At 35.8% G+C, this 19883-nt stretch overlaps 1 protein-coding gene and 2 non-coding genes across 6 annotated transcripts in view; 1 reads left to right on the top strand and 2 right to left on the bottom strand.

Moving 5' to 3' along the window:
- Positions 1-19883, bottom strand: part of LOC120776049 (cAMP-specific 3',5'-cyclic phosphodiesterase) — a 202336-nt gene that overhangs the window by 73423 nt on the left and 109030 nt on the right. For all 4 annotated transcript variants that reach the window (XM_040106503.1, XM_040106499.1, XM_040106501.1 and 1 more), the window contains one exon: positions 8787-8963. In XM_040106503.1, coding sequence (XP_039962437.1) covers positions 8787-8963 — 177 coding nt within the window. The remainder of the gene's footprint in view (positions 1-8786; positions 8964-19883) is intronic.
- Trnap-ugg lies at positions 23-94 on the bottom strand. The gene has a single exon. It is a non-coding gene; the product is annotated as a tRNA-Pro (tRNA).
- Trnaa-agc lies at positions 509-581 on the top strand. Its single transcript has one exon. It is a non-coding gene; the product is annotated as a tRNA-Ala (tRNA).

Genomic DNA, 19883 nt, shown 5'->3' with positions numbered 1-19883 from the left:
CATAATCCCAAAAAAACTGTGTGGGCTCAACCGGGATTTGAACCCGGGACCTCTCGCACCCAAAGCGAGAATCATACCCCTAGACCATTGAGCCGCATACCATTATCTTAGTGTTGGCGACACTTCACAGCGAAAAAGTAAACGGTCACACCTAAAAACCAATGTCCACAACAACGCTTTTGAACCACAAGAAATGCTTGGCAAGCATTATTAAGCAGCGCGCCAGCAGCTTGCATACGCAATGAGCTTGTTTCGAGACCAGTTCGATACCGCATGCTTTAAACTCGCTGACATAGTTTTAAGCCATAAGTCAGAAGCCAGTCATTGCAGCTTAATGGTTTTATCGCTTACGCTGTTTGCCCTCATTTGCTTTGGGTGTTGCATTTCTTAGTTTTCAGTGTCGTACGAATAGTTTTTTAATAGTTGATTCGTTTTTTATTGTTTCACTTTGAGCTTTGTTTACCTTTATGGTCTTTTTCAACTTTTAATATGTGATTGATGTTAAGTTGGGGATGTAGCTCAGATGGTAGAGCGCTCGCTTAGCATGTGAGAGGTACGGGGATCGATGCCCCGCATCTCCAAGATCATTCCTTTTGAAGGATTTTCGGTTTCTCGATAAATAACTGTTGGGCTCTGAAGCATAAAACGGATATCTGAAGTGGTTACCAGATGATTGTTTTAAGAAGTTAGTGTAGAGTTGCACATTTTTCGTGGTTTTTAACATATTTGCTTTTCTTGAGACGTATGGTTTTCATCACAACATTTTGACAATTTTGCTTTAAATGCCAAAACATACAACAATTTTGATCTAGAAAGAGCAAGCATAAGATATTGAAATTCAGTCTTATAATATATTGATTGATTTTCTAGTTGACAGAATTTTATAATGGGAAAAAGATTGTAAAATGTGCAGAGCACTTTATGAGGTAAATTTTTCTCAAATATAAAATTGTTGTTGTAACTTATTTTCCTTGTAGAAAATGTTGAAATGAAGTGTTGGAAAATTTAAAAGTTGGGTTTACCCGCTAACTTCCTGCAACTCTTGTTGTGCCGAATACAATAGATCATCATAGACTCGAATGCAGTCATTTGTACGATGGTTTACTATAGTCAACTTCACTGAAACTGACGAGAATTCACCAGTTTATATTTGAAGAATGCATATCGTTAAGGTATTCGGCACACTGTTAAGGTAAAGATAGCTGGGAATATAAGCTGCCAGACCACTGCAGTATATTTCAAGCTGAGGTGTTCTAGAGTCAACATTAACATAGACAGCCAAACAGCAATCAAGACAGTAGCTTCGTGTCGCATATCAGCCAGAAGTGTCTTGGGAAGTAGGACAGCAGTAGAAGTGCTACTTGGTGGCGACACACGCCCGCAGAATGGAGCTGACAGATCATGAAGAGTGAAGGAGATGTGTAGAGCAAGGCATCAGTGAAACAATGTAGTATCGCTTGTGCACTTGTCCCGCCTTGGCAAGACTACGCTGTAAGCATCTAGGGCCTTCACTGTATGATACACTGGAAGAGGTATAGTGGTAGGGCCGCAGAGTCTGCTAAAATTCGCGCCAAGCGCAGGTATACTCAACAACTGAACTCGATATGGTATCGCAAAGGACCAAAACTGGTCTATGTTGGGCTATGTAGATTAACCTAATCCAACCTAAGCAAATGTGACGACATTGTTTTCGCTTCTTTTTCTCTACTAAAAAAAGAGTCGTCAAAAATATGCCAAAAGTTTCTTAAGCAGAAGTTTGACATTTATTTAGTGACTTGTTCTACACTCTGGTGCCAAAATTATTCTAAACCCACCAAAATATCTATCTTTTCTTATTTAAAAGAGGCAAAAAATAAAAGTTTTTTTCTCAAATGGCTTCATAAGGTCGAAATAAATCAAAGCGATTGAAATAAAGTATATTCTTGGCATTACTTCGTCATGTTCAGAAACGGAGTCAGTATAATTTTATATGTACTTCTAAGCTGCATAAAGGCACGTTATCCCGTAAAGTGGGTGCCTAGTTCAAAAAGAATTATCGAAACCCTCTTAGGCGGAATAATTTAAAACTTTTTGACTATTTTTTGGTATCCTCAGATATCTGCCATATTACACGTTATTCACCAATCTCTGCGTACAAAATTACTATATTGCATTTCAGAAAAATGCTGCACATAAACATTGGCTTTTAAAGTTTACTGACAAGCAAATTGCAAGCCATAAATTATGTTCGGACAAATTTCAGCGTCAAGAGAAACATAAAAATGTTGAAGAAAGCGGAATACATAAGTTAATGCATTTATGTGTGCATATATATGTATATATAGCAAAATATGTATGTGTCATGTCATTCGAGTAAACGGACATTTTAAACTTTTAAGAGTCATTATAAATGCATGACAATTTATTGAGCAGACAGTTGAGCGTCAACAGCGCAGAGCATCGACATTTTGCTCTGTGGCAGCTGTGCGGGTGTGAGATACTTAAAAAAAACATATAAAAAAATTTATTACCATGCAAAAACCAAACTTTTGCTCTGTGTGAGTGCCTTTAAATGCATTTTCGATTTTAAGTGCATTTTCTTTCTAATGAACTTGCATATAGCATCTGGTAGTTCTATCTTGTTTCACTCATTTATTGCTTGTGATCGTCAACCGTCTGCATTGGCGTTTGCAATTTGCCAGATGTTCGGGTAGGTTTCGAAAACACTTTTGCTTTTTGGTCATAAAATCAATTATAAGATCGGCTGCTTCTGTAAATAAACAAACTCAAATAGCGTCTCTAGTGGAATCAAGTGTAAACAATTGAAATTGCTCCGACGTAAGCAGACAATTTATTCAGTTTATTGCTCACGGTATAGACACATGGTGCAGAATTGGTCGCTCATTATGGGTAATGAAAAATTCTTGTATTATTGTGAGCAAAAGACAATATTTTAAATGGATTTTGTAGGGGACTTTCCGCAGTTTCCTCACTCACCTGTGGATCCGCACTTGTACTCAGGCAAGTTTTGCTGAGGACCGCAGCTTATCGACTTCGTGACGTTCTCAAGAATTGAGACTATCTTATGCCACAACCTGCCGGATTTTCAGAAAGTATTTGTACTTGTATCCATATAAAATCGTTCTCACTCAAGAACTGAAGCCACTGGACCACTGTAAACGTCACTGTCATCTGAGTTTTGCGGTAAATAAACAAAAGTGACGATTATGGTGCGAAGAAAATTCACAAATTATTCATGAACAATCATTACATTTTCCTAAATTGACAGTTTGGTGTGTTTTTTGGTTTGGTGGTTGGTGACACCCTCACTGTCTATGGAGAGCGGTATAGATCAATGATAATCACCCTTTTAAGACCGCAATTGGAGGAAGTTGATATGGAAAACATCTCGTTCCAACAAGATGTTGCTACCTAAGAACATCCATATGCTGGCGAGCTATTACCAACTGTCTCGGATGAGAGGCTGTTGTTCACTCAGCTAAAACCGGTTTCTACGCCAGTAAACAAGAAGAAAAGAAGCCATGGAGGCCATTTAAATGATGTTATAACCAGAAGTTAATTATGTTCAATGTTGTATTTGTATTTTCTTAACAATTAGTGTATTTTTTGAAAATATATCATATCACTCTTACTGGAAAACTCTATTGAGCAATTCACAACCTGTCGTAAAGCATCGTAAAATCGTAAAATTATAAAAAAACAAGTGTAAAAATTAATAATTTTACGATTTTACGATCCTTTACGACAGGTTGTGAATTGAACATATACTTACATTACAATTTAGAGGCGTGTGCTTAAATCCCAAATAATATAATCATCAGTTTTATACTTGAATAGATTATGTAAAGCACAAGGTTAATACCGTTTTAAACAGCTTCCTACTTTAGGCATTCAAAAAACTATATGCATTAAATAGGAAATGTAAATCTTTCGACTAATTGACGCAATTAATGAAGGTTGAAGAGCCCTAAACTTGCAACTCTTCTACCTAGTAACAACTACAACCCAATACAACTCACAGTTACTACATTCATAAAAGTGTTGTTGTCAATTGAGGTCAAGCTTGACTGTTTACCAGCAAACCGATTGCACATTTATTTCCGTCGGATATTGAAGCTAAAGAGATAAATACAAATATACTTCTACGATATGCAGGCGTGTGTATAACTTTGCTTAATGCTTATCTCAGTATCAGTTATCTATACTCAGTGAGTATGACCTACAACTGCTAAACACATTTGTTAGTGGCGTTCAGTGTTGCCGTGTTCACTTTAATACAGTTCAATTTGCCAGTGGATTACAATGTGGTTTCCCAGAACGCTTGTATACCTGCCAAACTTTAGCTTGCAACAACACATTTGCATTAAATATAAGCTTGCGAATATTGCCCAATTAGTACAAGTGCTGACACACATACACAAATTAAGTAAAAGCAAGGGAGTCGGTTGAGTTGCACAAACCGCATTGATAAATGTGAAGACGACAATTTATGCATGTGTATGTGTATATAAGTGTTTAAATATTGGTTGTTACTAACAGAGCGTTTGCGCTGTAAAGTTACCCAGGAGGAGAGTTAAACTGACTATTTGGCTTACAATTTTTCTCAACAAATAGAGTTCTTAGATGACTTATCTGATTGCGTACATAATCGTAAAGAAAGAAAAAAAGTTGCACTGAAACTATAGTATCCTTCCCAAAGAAAAACAATCCTTGGTTTTGATCGGTTAGTTTCTATGAAACTATGGTATAGGCTATTAGCTATGAATATACGTTATGAATATCTCTTCAAGTGAAAAAGTTTTCCTTACAAGGACTTGATTCCGTCTGTCGCTTTAGATGACAGCGATATATAATAGTGATTCGATATCAGTTGTTCGAAACAGTGATCAGCTTCTTGACATGAAATAGACGTATCCAAAATTTGGGATTGATATCTGAAACATTGAGAAACTAGGTTGTGTATATACAGACAGGCAATAAGACAAACATCCGGACATGACTAAATCGACACCTCCTAATGCTTATAATTTATGTACTATAAGTATATACATACATACATATATAATAGGATGTCTCACGTTTTCTTCTGGGTGTAAAAACTGACCCAACGGCACCAAATTTGTTTCAGTTCGTGCTCCTAGGTGTGCCCTTACTATCACGCTAAAACGTCTGAATTCAATCTAAAAAAGAAACGTTCGCTTGAGCAGTATTTAGCTTGTTTTCTTGGGTACGGTTTGAGTGTCGAAAAATGGTGTAAATTAGTTCCAAAGGATGGAATCAAGTGTAGAAGTTCACGCAAGTAAGGAAAGTTCCCTGAGCGCTTGGGAGTGTCCAGAAACGATTCTTATCATCTGGGTAGCGAGCTAAAAGTGAGAAGGTGAAACATCCCTTCCCAGTGTTGTACGCTGGATTTGCGATCCGCCTCATAAAAGCCTAACCGATGAAAGGAAGAAAACAGCCTGCTGTTGTAGACTTGGCTATAACCACGTAAGCGGTTTCAAACTATGAAACTTTCTACTCGCTGAATGTGGTCCCAAGCCCAGACAATCTCTCGCCTTTTTGTTTATTGCTTTGATTTATTTACTACGACATAATTTCCTATAGCCGTCTGATCATAGCAAAATCTTTGAAAACTATTAAGCTGACAAGCTAGCAAGGAAGGCGACCCTCCTGCCAATATTATCAGATTGGTAATTGGCTTAGACCTTTATTTTCTTTACGTGGGTTAACACTGGATGGCTTTATAAGACTCATAGTAGACTGCAAGAGGTCTAGTGGATTAATTGTTCTGAAAGTGTATGTTTTTGTTGATGTCAAAATTACATGTGGTGTAGCTTCAAACTTTGCAAGAAGCCAACTGTGAACGCTTTGAGAATCATTGACACTCTAAGCTGAATTATCCAGCCCTCAGAAGACTAATATTGAAATATCTTGGATATCATATCTGCTGTCATTCGGGTAAATGGTTGAAAATCAATGAAATGGTTTACAACTAACCAAGTGTGATTCTCATCGCGGGGATCGACAGCAATATCTAAACTAACTTAATTAAAGTTCTGTATTAGAACTAGGAAAGTTGATTGAAAAAAATTCATTGAACCAATCGTTAGAATTCTTTAAAAACTTCCGAAATAAGCTTATTCTGCGTCGATGCAGCGCTGCCAGTGCGATTTCCAAGCATTGAAGGCGTCACGGAAGGTATTCTCCTGAATAGCCTTGAGAGCCGAGGTGCATGCAGCTTGGATCCCCTTTGTCGTTTCAACATTCTTGCCTTTCATCGGCAAGGAAACAAAAAAAGGCCCGGGGACCACATCTGGGCTGTAGGGCGGCTGCGAAAGAGTTGAGGGGCCAGTCTTGGTTAGATAGCTGTTCACAAGAAAGGCGGAGTGAGGCGGGACGTTGTCGTGGTGCAACTTCCACATAAAACTTGGCGTTGACGGTTTGTCCAGGAGGAACAAATTCATGGTTGGCGATGCCTTTGGTGTAACAAAAAGACAATGAGTATCGTTTTCACTTTGGATTTGCTCATTCATCAGCGACCTCTTCCCGGCTCTCCAAAAAGGCCTGGTGCCATCGAAACACACCACTTCTTGCTATATCAACATCTGGGTAAGCCTGCTTGAGCACATCAAACGTCTCTGTCGCAGATTTGAGTTTCATACAGAATTCAATCGCGTACCTCTACTCTACTACACCACTTACAGAAACACGTTATGCGAAAATATTTGTTTTGACTTTCCAGGTGCTAGGCCGTTAGATAGGAATGCCCTCTACCGAACTCAGTCAGTGCGCGCACGCTTCGAAGTATAGTCGCGGCGGAAGAAAATCAGTGCTATTACTTTCGGACATGCCTTGTATGCCTTTATATGTTCATATAAAATTTAAATTCAAGTAGACTACTCCGGGAAGAATTGCGTGAAGTTTGTCCAAAATCAGTTGTTGTTTATCGGATTAAATGCTAAGTGCAAATTAATATTGCGAAATCGTCATGTGACGTATCGTGGGATTGTGACAACTATTGCATGAATATTTGGAACAAATTTTTTCACGTTGGATCCCACTCAATTTTTCAATCGCTCAACAAAAGGCTCGTACCGATTGGTCGAGAGAAATGTTAAAAAATAAGAAAGCGGTGTTCGAAGCACGTCTGTGAAATCGTGACATAAGAAGAAAGAGCAGTCGACTTTACGTGTGTATCTAGATGAGTCGAATTCAACAAAAATTGTTCGCACACGAAGCATTTTTAAGCAAATGGTTGCATGTTTTCAGGAAAAAACTGGACAAGGTGAACCATATTACTAAAACAAAGTAGAACAGTAATCTCTGAGTATTTTATAAACAATTGTTTGTCTTTGAAGAAATCAGGAAAACCAATCACAATAATGCTAGCTTTCACACATCAACTGAAACAACTGTATGCAGTGCAACCTAAAATGCAAAATAACGTATCATCAAAAAATTCGAAATTGAGTATTTTATTGATTACGATTCACTACTTCAAATTACATTCATATTATAACATTTGTCCAACATTTTCTGGTTTTGCGCTCAAATATAAACCAGTTTTAACCAATATTAAAATTTTTTTTCTCTCATGTTCCATTTTATTTCGTGTTTCATTCACACCACTGTAAATTTTCGAAAATGTTGTTACGTTATTTTGCATTTCAGGTGACGTTATGTTCTTTAATACCGAAATATATGTAAAAAGTAATCTTCGTATATAATAATTATTTCATCATTTCTGAAATAAAACTTAATATGATTACAGTCTCTGATGTATAACCAAAAATTAAACTTAATTGAACTAATTTAAAGTAAATATAATAAGTTTAGTTAGTTATAGAAAATACATTAAAGAAAATATAATCAAATCAAGTAATAGGTAACATTAAATAATGCAACAATGTCATGTTCGACGAGCAGAAATGGTATTCCAAAGATGAACAATTCTCGAGTGAATTAGTAATGATTACAATAGAAAAATGCCAAGCAAATTAGATGACCGAAGAGAAAAGTATGGAAATTGAATAGTACAAAAGCTGTTGCAGGCGAAGGCGAAAAAGTGCAAAGAAGAAAATGGCAAAATCACAGCGAATAGTTGGAGAAACACGTAAGTGAGATGCAGAGAGGAAACAATTTTGCGACATTTACATAAAATATGCAACTCCAAAGGAAACACAAATAAAAAAGGGGAAAAATAAAATAAAAAGGGAGAAAATGAGATGACTGTTGCCACCAAAGGTATGCGTAATTGTATTTCATAAGCGGCTTAAGGATAATGGAAATTAAAACGGAACTGTGTGATGGAAAATTTCAATATAAAAGTTAAGTATATATGTGTAGTATGTATTTCAAATGCATATAAATGGATTGTTTGCGATGTGAATTGTGGTTAGGCTCTCGATAGTGGATAGAAAAAATAGCAATATTCATAGTAATAATAATAATAATAATACGGTAAATATTTCAATTCAAACTAAGTGGGTATTTAATAAATATGGAATTATAAACATGTAAGCACACATGTAATTCAAAAGTAATTATGTGCGCATTGCAATTAATGCAAGTAATTATGAAACTAAATTTAAATGAAAATGATGGGCATTTAGTGCTTTTGTGGTTTTCATTTACATCGAAAAAAGCATGTGTGGGCTTAAAAATGTGAACGTGTTGAAAATAAAATATTTGCTTTGGTTGTTTTTTGCACTCGATTGTAAAACCAATTAGTTCTCACTACTTAGTGTACTATCTTAAATATATGTAAGTATGGAATTTGGACATACCTTTCACTTGCAATGCTTGAGTTGCGTGACATCGACTTTGGCGACATCTCAAAGTCGGAATCCGAGCGATACAAGAACGATTCGCGACGTTGTGGAAGATTTTGCAGTACCAAGCCGGCGCTTGGTGAGCCGCCTTCAAGCGGTGATCTAGCGCCTTGGCCATTTTCTACATCGAAGCTGTGGAGGAGAAGAGAAAGATAAATCATTAGAGAGATAAAAAGTATGGAAAATAGGTTTCTTTTATTTTTATAATTTTATTGTTAGAGCCGCGAATTTTTGAAATAAAAAAAATTATATATGGAATTCAAAAATTTAATATTTTGAATATAGGGAATTAAAATATCGGGAAATATGTGCTATAATTAAATATACTTTTTTTAATTTGATTTTTAATCTCAAAGTCAGAACCAAAAATTAAAAATATATGTATACATTTGTATGAAATTAAAAATTATTTTTAAGCACCTAAATGTAAAATTTGATTTTTAATCCCAAAATCAGAACCAAAAATTAAAAAATATATGTATACATTTGTATGAAATTAAATTAATTTTTAAGCACCTAAATTTTAAAATTTGACTTTTAATCCCAAAATCAGAACCAAAAGCTAAAGAAAATGTTTTGAGTTTAAATCTCAATATCAGAACTAAAATCAAAAAAAAAATATTTTTTGAAATTAAAATAATTTTTAAACTCGAAAAATTTAAGATTTTAATTTATAATCTCAAAATCAAAACCTAAAATTAAAAAAAATATGTTTTGGAATTAAATTAATTTTTCAACCCAAAAAATAAATTTAAATATGACTTTTAATTTCAAAATTAGATCCAAAAACTAAAAAAAATATGTATTGAAATTAAATAAAATTTTAAACGCGAAAAATTTAAAATTTGATTTTTAATCTTAGAATCAGAACCAAAAATAAAAATAAATAAAATTGGACTTTTACTCTGAAAATCCTAACCAAAAATTAAAAAAAGAACGTATTGGAATTAAATTATTTTTAAACGCGAACAATTAAATTAAAATTTGATTTTTAAACCGAAAATCTGTATATTCAGTTTAATAATTGGAGTAGCAAGTATAAAAAAGTACTTGCAACGTGTTGCAATAGTATAGAAATGAATTATATACAATAAAAATTTGATACAAATTAAAAATATATTAGATATTATAATAATATTTTATTTTTTTGAGCAAAAACAGATATTCACTTGCAGATTTATTGAAGAAAACGCACAAGTCAGCAGCAAAGCAAAGCGCTGCAATTTTTGTTTAACATTCTGTATTAATATCCCAGCATTACATGCATGTTTTTGTTGTATTTACCTACCATGTAAACGGGGGTAAATTTTACTTTTTTAACTTTCAACTTGCCGCAGCAGTTTAAATATGGCGCTGTGTGCATATGTTGCTCATACGCCTCGGCATATACCTTAGTGGCTCATTATAAATTGCCAGCAACCGACCGAATACAGCACTGATGGCGTTTTGGCTTTTTGTTTACAAACAAACTTTGCTTTTAGCTGGAAGCATTTTGTCAGTTTGCTTAAGTTTTTTTTTCAACAGTTTTAAAGTTAAATTTTTAATTATTATATTTTTCCACTGGTTGCTGTGTGTTCATCTTTGAATACATAAATACATACATACATATATGTATGTGTGAGTGAACTTTGTTATATTTGTCAGCTGTCATTAACTGAGAAAGCGTTTTTTGGGCAGACATTTTTGTTTTTATGATAAATTATATAAGCTAAGTATATAAATCGGTGGATATTAAATCGGTGCAATCTCATTGCTTTTTAACATTATTTATTGCAAGTAACTTACCATATATTGTAAGATACTTACATAAATAATGTCAAAAATCGAAGTTTTAATCTATTATGTGCAGAAACGTTAAGGTGATTAGCTTGAATGGTTTGCTTGAGATTATTTTGAAATTTACATAAAAAACATGGTATCAATTTTTGCTTGATGACTTTGAGTATTAAACAAATGTGAGTGATGCTGAATCGTTTCACTGCGTGACTGTCCACAAATAGATCGGTGATTTAAAATCGGATGGCACACCGGATGTTTTATCAAGCCTGTATATAGGTCTGGTAAAAATAAATAAATTATTTTTCCAATAGACGGCTTTAGCAATCTGTACCTCCCGAATACCGTTCAATAATAGAGATGAGATTTCGTACTAATAAAACTTTTTCTCCATTTCTTTGATAAATCCGGATACTCTACCAGCTAATCAGAGACCATGTGTTTAGTGGGATTGATGGACAATCATTTACACTAAGCTACTCCTCTACGGCCAAACTTCTAATTGGGACCTTCTTTCCAAAACAGTTGGACCATCTGAAGGAAGCAATCGCCCAGAACGAGTTGGTTATGGACCATAGGGAGAAATTATATTTTTTAAAAACCACGCTAGGCCATAGGCCAGGAGATTGATTGGGAGGTTCCTATGCTTCCACATTATGTCTGTTACTGTCATTGGTGAATGATTTTCCTGGTGGCAAATTCACTACCAGAGACGCTTATGAAAACCAGGGGACCCAATTTTTTGTCAATGGAGACGGAGGTTTTAATGAGAGTGGAGTGGATCGGAATATTTTAAATAAAAAAAAAATTAATTTAATGGGTTTATTTATTGTGGACCTTTTATACAGGTGGAATCTTCAAAGCAAATTTCCAAAAATTTTAAATTGACGTACAAAACGATTTTCAAAGCTATATATGTGATACTAGATGACCACTCCATGCTTTACTTTACATAGAAGGTACCACCAAAACCATCTATATGATTTCTAGTGAGCCCCCACCCTTAAAAGAAACGTATACAAATTGGCAACTGAGGAACTATTCGTTATTGAGATATAGCATGTGAAGCAACTTGTGTTAGTTTACAAGAATTAGATCAAAAAGCATTTCGTGTGTTAATAAAGTATTGATTTTTGGGGGAAAAATACTGTTGAATGTAGGCTTTGTACCAGAGAAATCAAGAAAGGAGATTTGATATATTGGAAAGAGGGAAAATAAGCACCGAGGACGGTGAAGGCAGTGGACGCCCTAAGGAGGCGAAAGCTCAAGCGTGGAAAGACGAAAAAGTCGACTGGCAAGGTTATGGCATCTGTCTTTTGGGATGTACGTGGTATAATATTCATCGACTGATTACTGAGCCACTTGTCATCCATTGTACTGCGTATTGGTGCAGTTATATTCTCCTATTCCCAATATTTAGGTATTGTATTATTTTTAAGGAACGATCAGTTTGATCACTGCAGTTATTCTGCTGTTTTAGCTAGTTTTCGGACTTCGTTTAATTCTGACATTGAGACAACTACTTATACCATACCATACACTTATGTACATATATCATGTTCCTTTTATTGGTTTCCTACTTTTTCATATACCTTTACTGTTTTTTTCATAACCTTCATTATTTAGGTTCTAAATCGTTTTCAGGCCCAAGCTTATGCCCCTATAATCTATCGAAAATCTGGGTACTTACGCAGTAGTGTAGTCGATGAGAATTATTTCTGAGTAACGATTGAAACCGGACCACAATTTCGATTCTGTGATTATCTAGACTATCTATTGATTAAACTCAGCGACTAAGGTAATGAAAATTTTTGCAAAAAACTATTCTTTTCTTCATCTTTTTATTAAGAGATGAAAAAACTAAAAATAACTGATTTTCATAGAGCTTTTATAGATGAATTACAGGGTCCTGCACTCGAGCAGCAATTATAAAAGCCACAAATTCGGCTTGGAAAATTATATTCATTTATTTTAAAATTCAAAATGTGTGAAAATAATCATAAATTTAGGACCAATTCACTTCTGCTCTATATGACCACTTTTTGCCTTAACTATGGCCTTGAGACGGTCAAAACAAGAATCGCAAGCTGCTCGAATGTGACTTGCCGGTATTTTGGCCCACTCACACAATGGCTTTCTTCAGCACCTTGAGACTGGTGTATTTTTTACTTCGGACCTTGCTCTCCAAAATGGCTCAGGGAGAATAATCCATTGGATTCGTATCTGGTGAATTCAAGAGCCATTGTGCGGTCGTATTGAAGTTCGGAACGTTGTTTTTCAGCCATTCTTGGTTCACTCGCGCTTTGTGAGACGGTGCTGAGTCTTGTTGAAACGTCCATGGTTTGCGACCAAAATGTTTGTTTGCCCGCGGTTTCAAAGCAGCCTCTAGAACACTTTCCCGATAATATGTCGCGTTTACTTTGACGCCAGGCTCGATGAAAACAATTGGAGAGCGCCCATCTGCGGTGATAGCGGCCCAAACCATTATTTGTGACGGGTGCTGCCTCCTGGTGACCAACCGATGACTTAGATTCTCGTATGAACGGTCGGTCTAGTAAACCCTTTCGTTTTGAGAGTTTACGAATTGCTCAATTGGAAAAATTTTTTCGTCAGAAAATACAATGTTCGGAATTTGACCGCTTTCGGCCAAGCGAAGTAACTGCTTTGCTCTCTCAAGTCTTACTTGTTGCTGCTTCGGTGTGAGATCATGAGCCTTTTGGAACTTGTAAGGCTTCACCTTGAGCTCATTCTTCAATATGCCTTGGATGCTGCGGTCGGATATTTTCAGTTCTTTAGCCATTTGATTGGGACTTCGTCGTGGATTTCGCTCAAGTTGCTTCTTCACTTTCCGAACCATCTCACGTGACGTTGCAGTCTTTTAATGAGCACCTGCATGGCGTTTTGCGATGCTACCAGTATCATTGTAACGAGTTATGGTGGGATAAACAAAAACTTTAGTCACATTAAGGTGTTTGAGTTCACGAACAATTGCTGGCTGTGATTTTCTAGCTAAATATAATGCAATCACACTATTGTGTTTGAATTCCATCGCTGATCACTTTTTTTTGCGTTCACTTTTGGCAAAACGCTTTTGTACACTCGTGAACAATACGCCGAACTGTCATTCAGCAAATTTATAAACAGCTGATTCCAGTGCGACAGCTGCGTGAACGGTCTGAAGTTGGTCTGAACGGTTAAGTTGGTTCGTGTGCCGGACCCTGTATAGGTGTATAACATATAATTTTTATAAAATTCATCGCCTTAAACAGAAAGTTAGATTTTTTTGATAAGTGTCAAAGGTAAGCATTTTAAATAGGTGTATGATAAGCACCTTCAACCAAAACTAAAACGAAAAAAAAAAAAAAAATAGCAACCGACAGGCGCTCCCTTCTTCGCAAGCTGCCTTGGTTGTGTGTGCACACAGAGCATACATAATAAATTAATTAATTTCACTTTTGACAGTGAAGCCCTGATGAGCCAACTGGGTCGCCTGCCGACTGTGATGCCCTAAAGTTGGCCATTTCAGCAGCAATCAAGTTGCTTGGTCACCGTTTGGTAGCGCAGCTTTGCTTTGCAACGTATTTGCTGCATTCCACCACTTCCACCCACCACCCACGCGCCAGCTACATACCAAAGCTTGTTGCTTTGGTTTCATGCGCAAGATAAAAGAAAAATATTTGCACATATAATTAGGCGCAGCAAGTCAGCTGCTGGCCTTTTAGGCGCTCAAACCCAAAACATCAACTATAATTAATTTATTTCAAGTTTATTTTTATTATAAAATTTGCATGAAATATGCTAAAATTAGCGTTTATATTTTAGATTAGAATTTTTCTCGTTGCTCGCTATTAATTTATTTATTTATCATTTACGCCTAAATGCACACGTGGGCTTTTTATTACATTTGTTAATTTGACAATTTCAGTGACTTTTGCAGCTATCAAATAACTCGATGGCTTCCTTTGCCGTACTTGCATGTGTGTGGGTGTGTGTAAATTAGATTGTCATCGACTCAGGTACAGCTCTTCGATAATTAAGCACTGAGTCAGAATTCGTCCAGCAATCTGAGTTAATTCCCAATAAAAAAGAAGCTCTTCAAAAGTGACATGCGTATTCGGTTACGTACCCGAAATCGGGCGCAAAGCCTGGCCCAAATTTCTCACAAATGGTGCTGGCAATAAACTATTATTATTTTTAGCATTAATTAGCTCGCTCCGAGTGTTTTTGTCTCAGCCACGTGCCTGTGTGGGTGGCTACCTATTTATGCGTTGCGAAAGACAAAACAGTGAATTCGATATATTTGCAGTGTATATCGAATTTCCAGCGGAAGGTGAAATACAGATAAATGCCAAAATAACGGAAATATCGCTAGAAGCAGGTTATTTGATATCTGCTCATTGCCAGCTTACTAATCAATTTCCTGAATTCCATTTAAAAGCAACAAATGTGTTTTTTTTTTATTAAATCTGTTGAGTTGCAGAGGTTAACAATAAAATATTAATTTAAATTGAAGTTAATGATAATTTTTATGGATTAAGCGGTCAACCTTTCGCAATATTTAATATTAGGTATTTAATTAAAATGCTGCACCGAATTAAATTATATTAGGTAAGTGAATGCTAAGGGAAGTTTTGTCCATATTAATCCAGTTTTGAAAAAAAAACATTCCACTGAATTTCATTAAAATATCCCAGGTTTTCCTGAAGTTACACGGACAGACATGCACTCACTTAGACTTCAACTAGTCTAATAATCCTTATCATTTACATATTTATGTACTATAAAATCCTATTTCAAACGCACACACAAAACTATAGCACGGCACAGGTTAGGTTAAAGAAAACAGGTTACAGCAGTCTGTTGTGATAGTTAAATAGTACGTAGTTTGACATTTACAGATAGGGGATGTTCGAGTCTCAATCACTGTGGCAATATTGCAAAGCATCATGTTCGACGCAAAAATGTAGCGACTTTTGCAAATGTCAAACGTTCGAGCAACTCAAATTTTGACATTTCTTGCGCGCAAAAGTGACAAAATCAACAAAATGTATGATGGAAAAAATGAGGCAAGCGAAATCGCTATTTATTTTTGTTTATAACTAATTATTATCATTAATTGTGTTTCACGAGACATTGAAAGTGTGATAAATATATATCTGGAGGATAAACTCGAATTGTTTTAAAGAAGTTTTGCGATTTTACTATTGCCCTCTTTTTTAAAATTTCGGTCATAAGCCACTTTTTTACGCAAAAACTTTGTTTCCTTGCTTTTTTGTATTTAAGATAATTATACACTACTGTTAAATTGATTCAAAATTCAGTTTTAAGACTTCTTAAACTTCACTTCTTCAATGCACCTGCAAACCGCGCAAAATATTTGCAAAATATTTGTTTAAGTATCAGCTGAGTATCTGCAAAACCATTAGAGTTGCAATATTGCCGCAATTATTTGCTTGCTCGAACATCCCCATAGTATTATTTACAGTCACTTAAAATAATCATCTCGGCCAAAAAATGGAATTAAATTGTGAACATTTTTATATGATTTTTTTTACAACTTTCGACGTGGATTAACAAAGCAATATTGCATCGATGAACTTAATTCGATTTTTGGGGCTGAAGCTGCATAAAGGACCAGTGTTTATCGATGGTCTGGCGATTTCAATCGATTTCATAGATCAGTCCAAGATGTGTTTCGTGAAGGTTGTTGCAGTTGTTGGTTCGAAAATATTGATGCTGTCCACAAACTGATATTGCAAGATCGCCATACGACCATAGTAAGATTGAGACAACCTATACGTATTAGTGGCATTAGCACACAATCAATATTGCTTTTACTAAAGGAACTTTCTAACAGCGGGTTAATGGAACACACCTTTGTATTCTTGAGATCGAGATAATTTCCACATGAAAGCCTACCGCTGGTCTCGTTCTGCCAATGTGTTTGAAGAAACTTATGCTCAACATAAGCAGCGACTTTTTTCGCGGCACGTGGTCAGCGGCCATTAGTGTAATTTTTTGACAGATGAAAAAATTGTCACTGTTGAAATAACTTTTAATAAGCAAAACTACAAAATCTACGAAGACTTTTAAAGAGACTTTTTATACCAAAGTGGGGATTCACCCATATATGTGCAAAGTCCCTTCATTTCTTTGAAAAAGGGTTTAAGCCCGGGTCAAAAGTGTAACATCTGTTTGTTTTAGAAGTCCGGGGAAAGCAGTAAGGTAATAGCATCTTTAAGGGAAAGCTTAGAATAAGATTATGCTCACAAGGCCAAAATCTCTCGCTGTAGATTGAAAGCAATACACTGGTTTCAGAGCTGCTGAAATATGGCCGTCTGAAAACTCATATGTAAATACATTGGACTATAGTTTTTAATCAAAGTTGGAAAACTGGATCTGTAGAATACCTTGAAGAGTCTCAAAAAGACACGAATAATTTAAGGGCTTATGTGAAAGCAAAAGATGACCATTTCGAACAAAATTATAATTAAATATAGGCATTATAAAAAAATTAACTTGGGCTGAACTTGTTAAACTTATGGCAGAACTAATTATATAATACATTGACAATATCTCTTCGAAGCAGCATTAGGATGCGATCCCTTCGAATGTCAGTTTTTAAGTCTCGATTACAATTTACCCTATTTTCTTTTGTCAATCCACAGACTTTTTTTCAATTCTTTTATTGGAAGTTCTGGAAGGTCTACCTAGCATACAGTGTCTCAAGTTTCTTTGATATCTTTTTTGCTTTTTTTGGTCCTTCAAAACGCTACCATAATACTCTCGTGCTAACTAAATGCTGTCAGTATGGAGAAATTTTTAAATTCGGCAATCATAGTTGATTATAGCGGGGTTCCCCACCAACATGGTACATATCTGGGCTAAAAGTAGACGCAGCAAGTTGCTGCCGGATTTTAAACATTGACACTGCAAATATCGCTTCGTATTATTAGCTCTTTGGTGCATACAAATTGCAAGCATAGTATTCTTAATCAGATCAACAAATTAACGACCCTGAAATGAACACAAGAATTTGCCTGCAGTTGATTTGGCAAAACCCATACATATTAGGCCAAAAACTGGAGCTAACCTCAACAGTTACGGATAGGGTAACTGAATAATCGTGATAGGTATGTATGTATGTTGGTTTGTGCATTTCGCCGGCATATTTATTAGCAAAATTTTCTGCTTTCAATATCTGCTCAACGATCATTCGATAGCAGCTGTTGAAGTAGCGCAGCAACAACTGCAGTTGAAAGCATTCGCAGCGCTGTTGCTGCCACTTGCCACTTGCGCTATTATTGCCAGTGTTATTATGATTGTTGCTGTTGTTGTTGGTGCAGCAAAATTGTGCATTTCATGCATTCATTCTTGATAATTGCTTCATTTTCATTGCTGAGCAGAAGTTATGCGCCCATTCAACTGGTAATTGGAACGTGGCAGAAGAGTGTAAATAAGGAAATTGAGAAAACGTGCACATGTAGTTACATGTATGAGTACTGTGTGTCTGTGAGCAACTGTTGATGGCAGAAAATAGCAAAAGTGGAAGGCTTGAGCCAAAGTTCAGCGATAATGCTGGACGATTTTTAGACTCTTGCAACATGTTACTACAGAGCATAATAGTTTTGCTCAACTAATGGTTGAAGGTATCACGTAAAACTAAGCGAGATAAATATGGTGTATACAGATGATAACCCCACCCACTTACAATACCATATAACGGTACTGTTAAATAATACTTGAAGCGTGATAAATCAATAACTATATGCTCTAGAGACATTAAATTTTACCCGTGAGATGCTATGATAAGGCTACGTGGTCAAAAATGGACGCAGGGCGTGGCACCGCCCACTTTTAGGTGAAAACACATATCTCTTAACCCGTCTGACCGATTTCGACTATATCTAGTACGTGGCATTCTTCTCTTATTCTTATGCCACAGTGCGAAATCGGACTACAGCCACGCCTACTTCCCATATAACACAATTTTAAATTCCATTTGATTCTTTCACTTTCCAGTACTCAAATCAAGAAACAATGCACAAATAATTCTTTTAAAGTATGCCACCTTATGACCAAAAATTTCTCAAATCCAGAAACAACCGTTCTATCTCCTAAGTACCAAAAATGTGGATCCCAGTTTACATAGTCGACTTTTGCCGGAAATATCGATCAATGTATCGGATATTTAATTGAAATTTAGAGAGAATCTGTTCCAGACAATAATAACTCTGTGAGTCAAATGCGTTGAATCAGGTCAATACTCCCCCCTTAGCCCCATATGCATATGTACCTAATATGAAGATTTTCAAACATTCGGGTAACTTTGCACCGCGTATATCGGCCAATTAGTGAATTATCTTAATCAAATTGAGAGAGCGTATTTTTCTTATAACGGTGCATATTTACCTTTAGAATGAATAAAATCGACCTTATGTACCTGAAGGTACTTCACTGGCTTTAGTCCTTGCAAGTTGCAGGAATATGATATGTTGGGTTGTACCCGAACTTAGCTCTTCCTTACTGGTTTTATATTGGCTTCTCTGCTTTTCCTGTATCAAACAGGTGCAGGAACGGACATTTAGCTGAAACACATATCTAAGCACATAAGCCAGCATATATAATGCATAATGTATATACTCACATACATACATATACATATGCATACAGTTGTGCAACGTTTCCGAACATGTGTTTACCGATTTCCAGTGCTTTTCACTCTCATTCTCCGTGTGCGATTGGCAAGGAAATGAGAATCTTATTGCAGCTGGCGATACTCTATTTCTTTTAAGCCTCTTTGTACCAAATGTGCTGATATAAAAATTGTATGCGTTGCTTACATTACTATAAATAGAGCAAATCCTGTAGGGAAAATGCATTCTTAAGCCAAATAAATTTGTAGGAGCTTTGCGTTCCCAATTCTATAAGGTGGATAGTTTGATGTAAACTTGAGTTCTTACAGCTTTTCTGTTTTAATTTCACTGATATTGGACTATTGTATAGAGTTCACCCCCAAGTATATGAACGGGTACACAAATATAAAAAGAAAATTCTAATATCGGCAGTAATAAATCTATAATACCCCTATAATACCCTTCTCGAGTGCATTTCTTTTAGCAATAAGTCTTAAAACATAACCGGTCAATGGCTAGCATCCAACGGAAAACGTTTTGCTACTTTAGTTCTCGTTCGGGCAGTCGCGGCTAAATATTGTTTTGATCCGATCCGAGTAATATGATCGGAAAAACATATGTATGTGTAAATTTTCTCAAC

The sequence above is a fragment of the Bactrocera tryoni genome, chromosome 4 (genome assembly GCF_016617805.1).
Source record: "Bactrocera tryoni isolate S06 chromosome 4, CSIRO_BtryS06_freeze2, whole genome shotgun sequence".
NCBI classification, from domain to species: Eukaryota; Metazoa; Arthropoda; class Insecta; order Diptera; family Tephritidae; genus Bactrocera; species Bactrocera tryoni.
The sequence above is the reverse complement of the archived record's forward strand: the minus strand, read 5'-3'. Positions and strand labels throughout refer to the sequence as shown.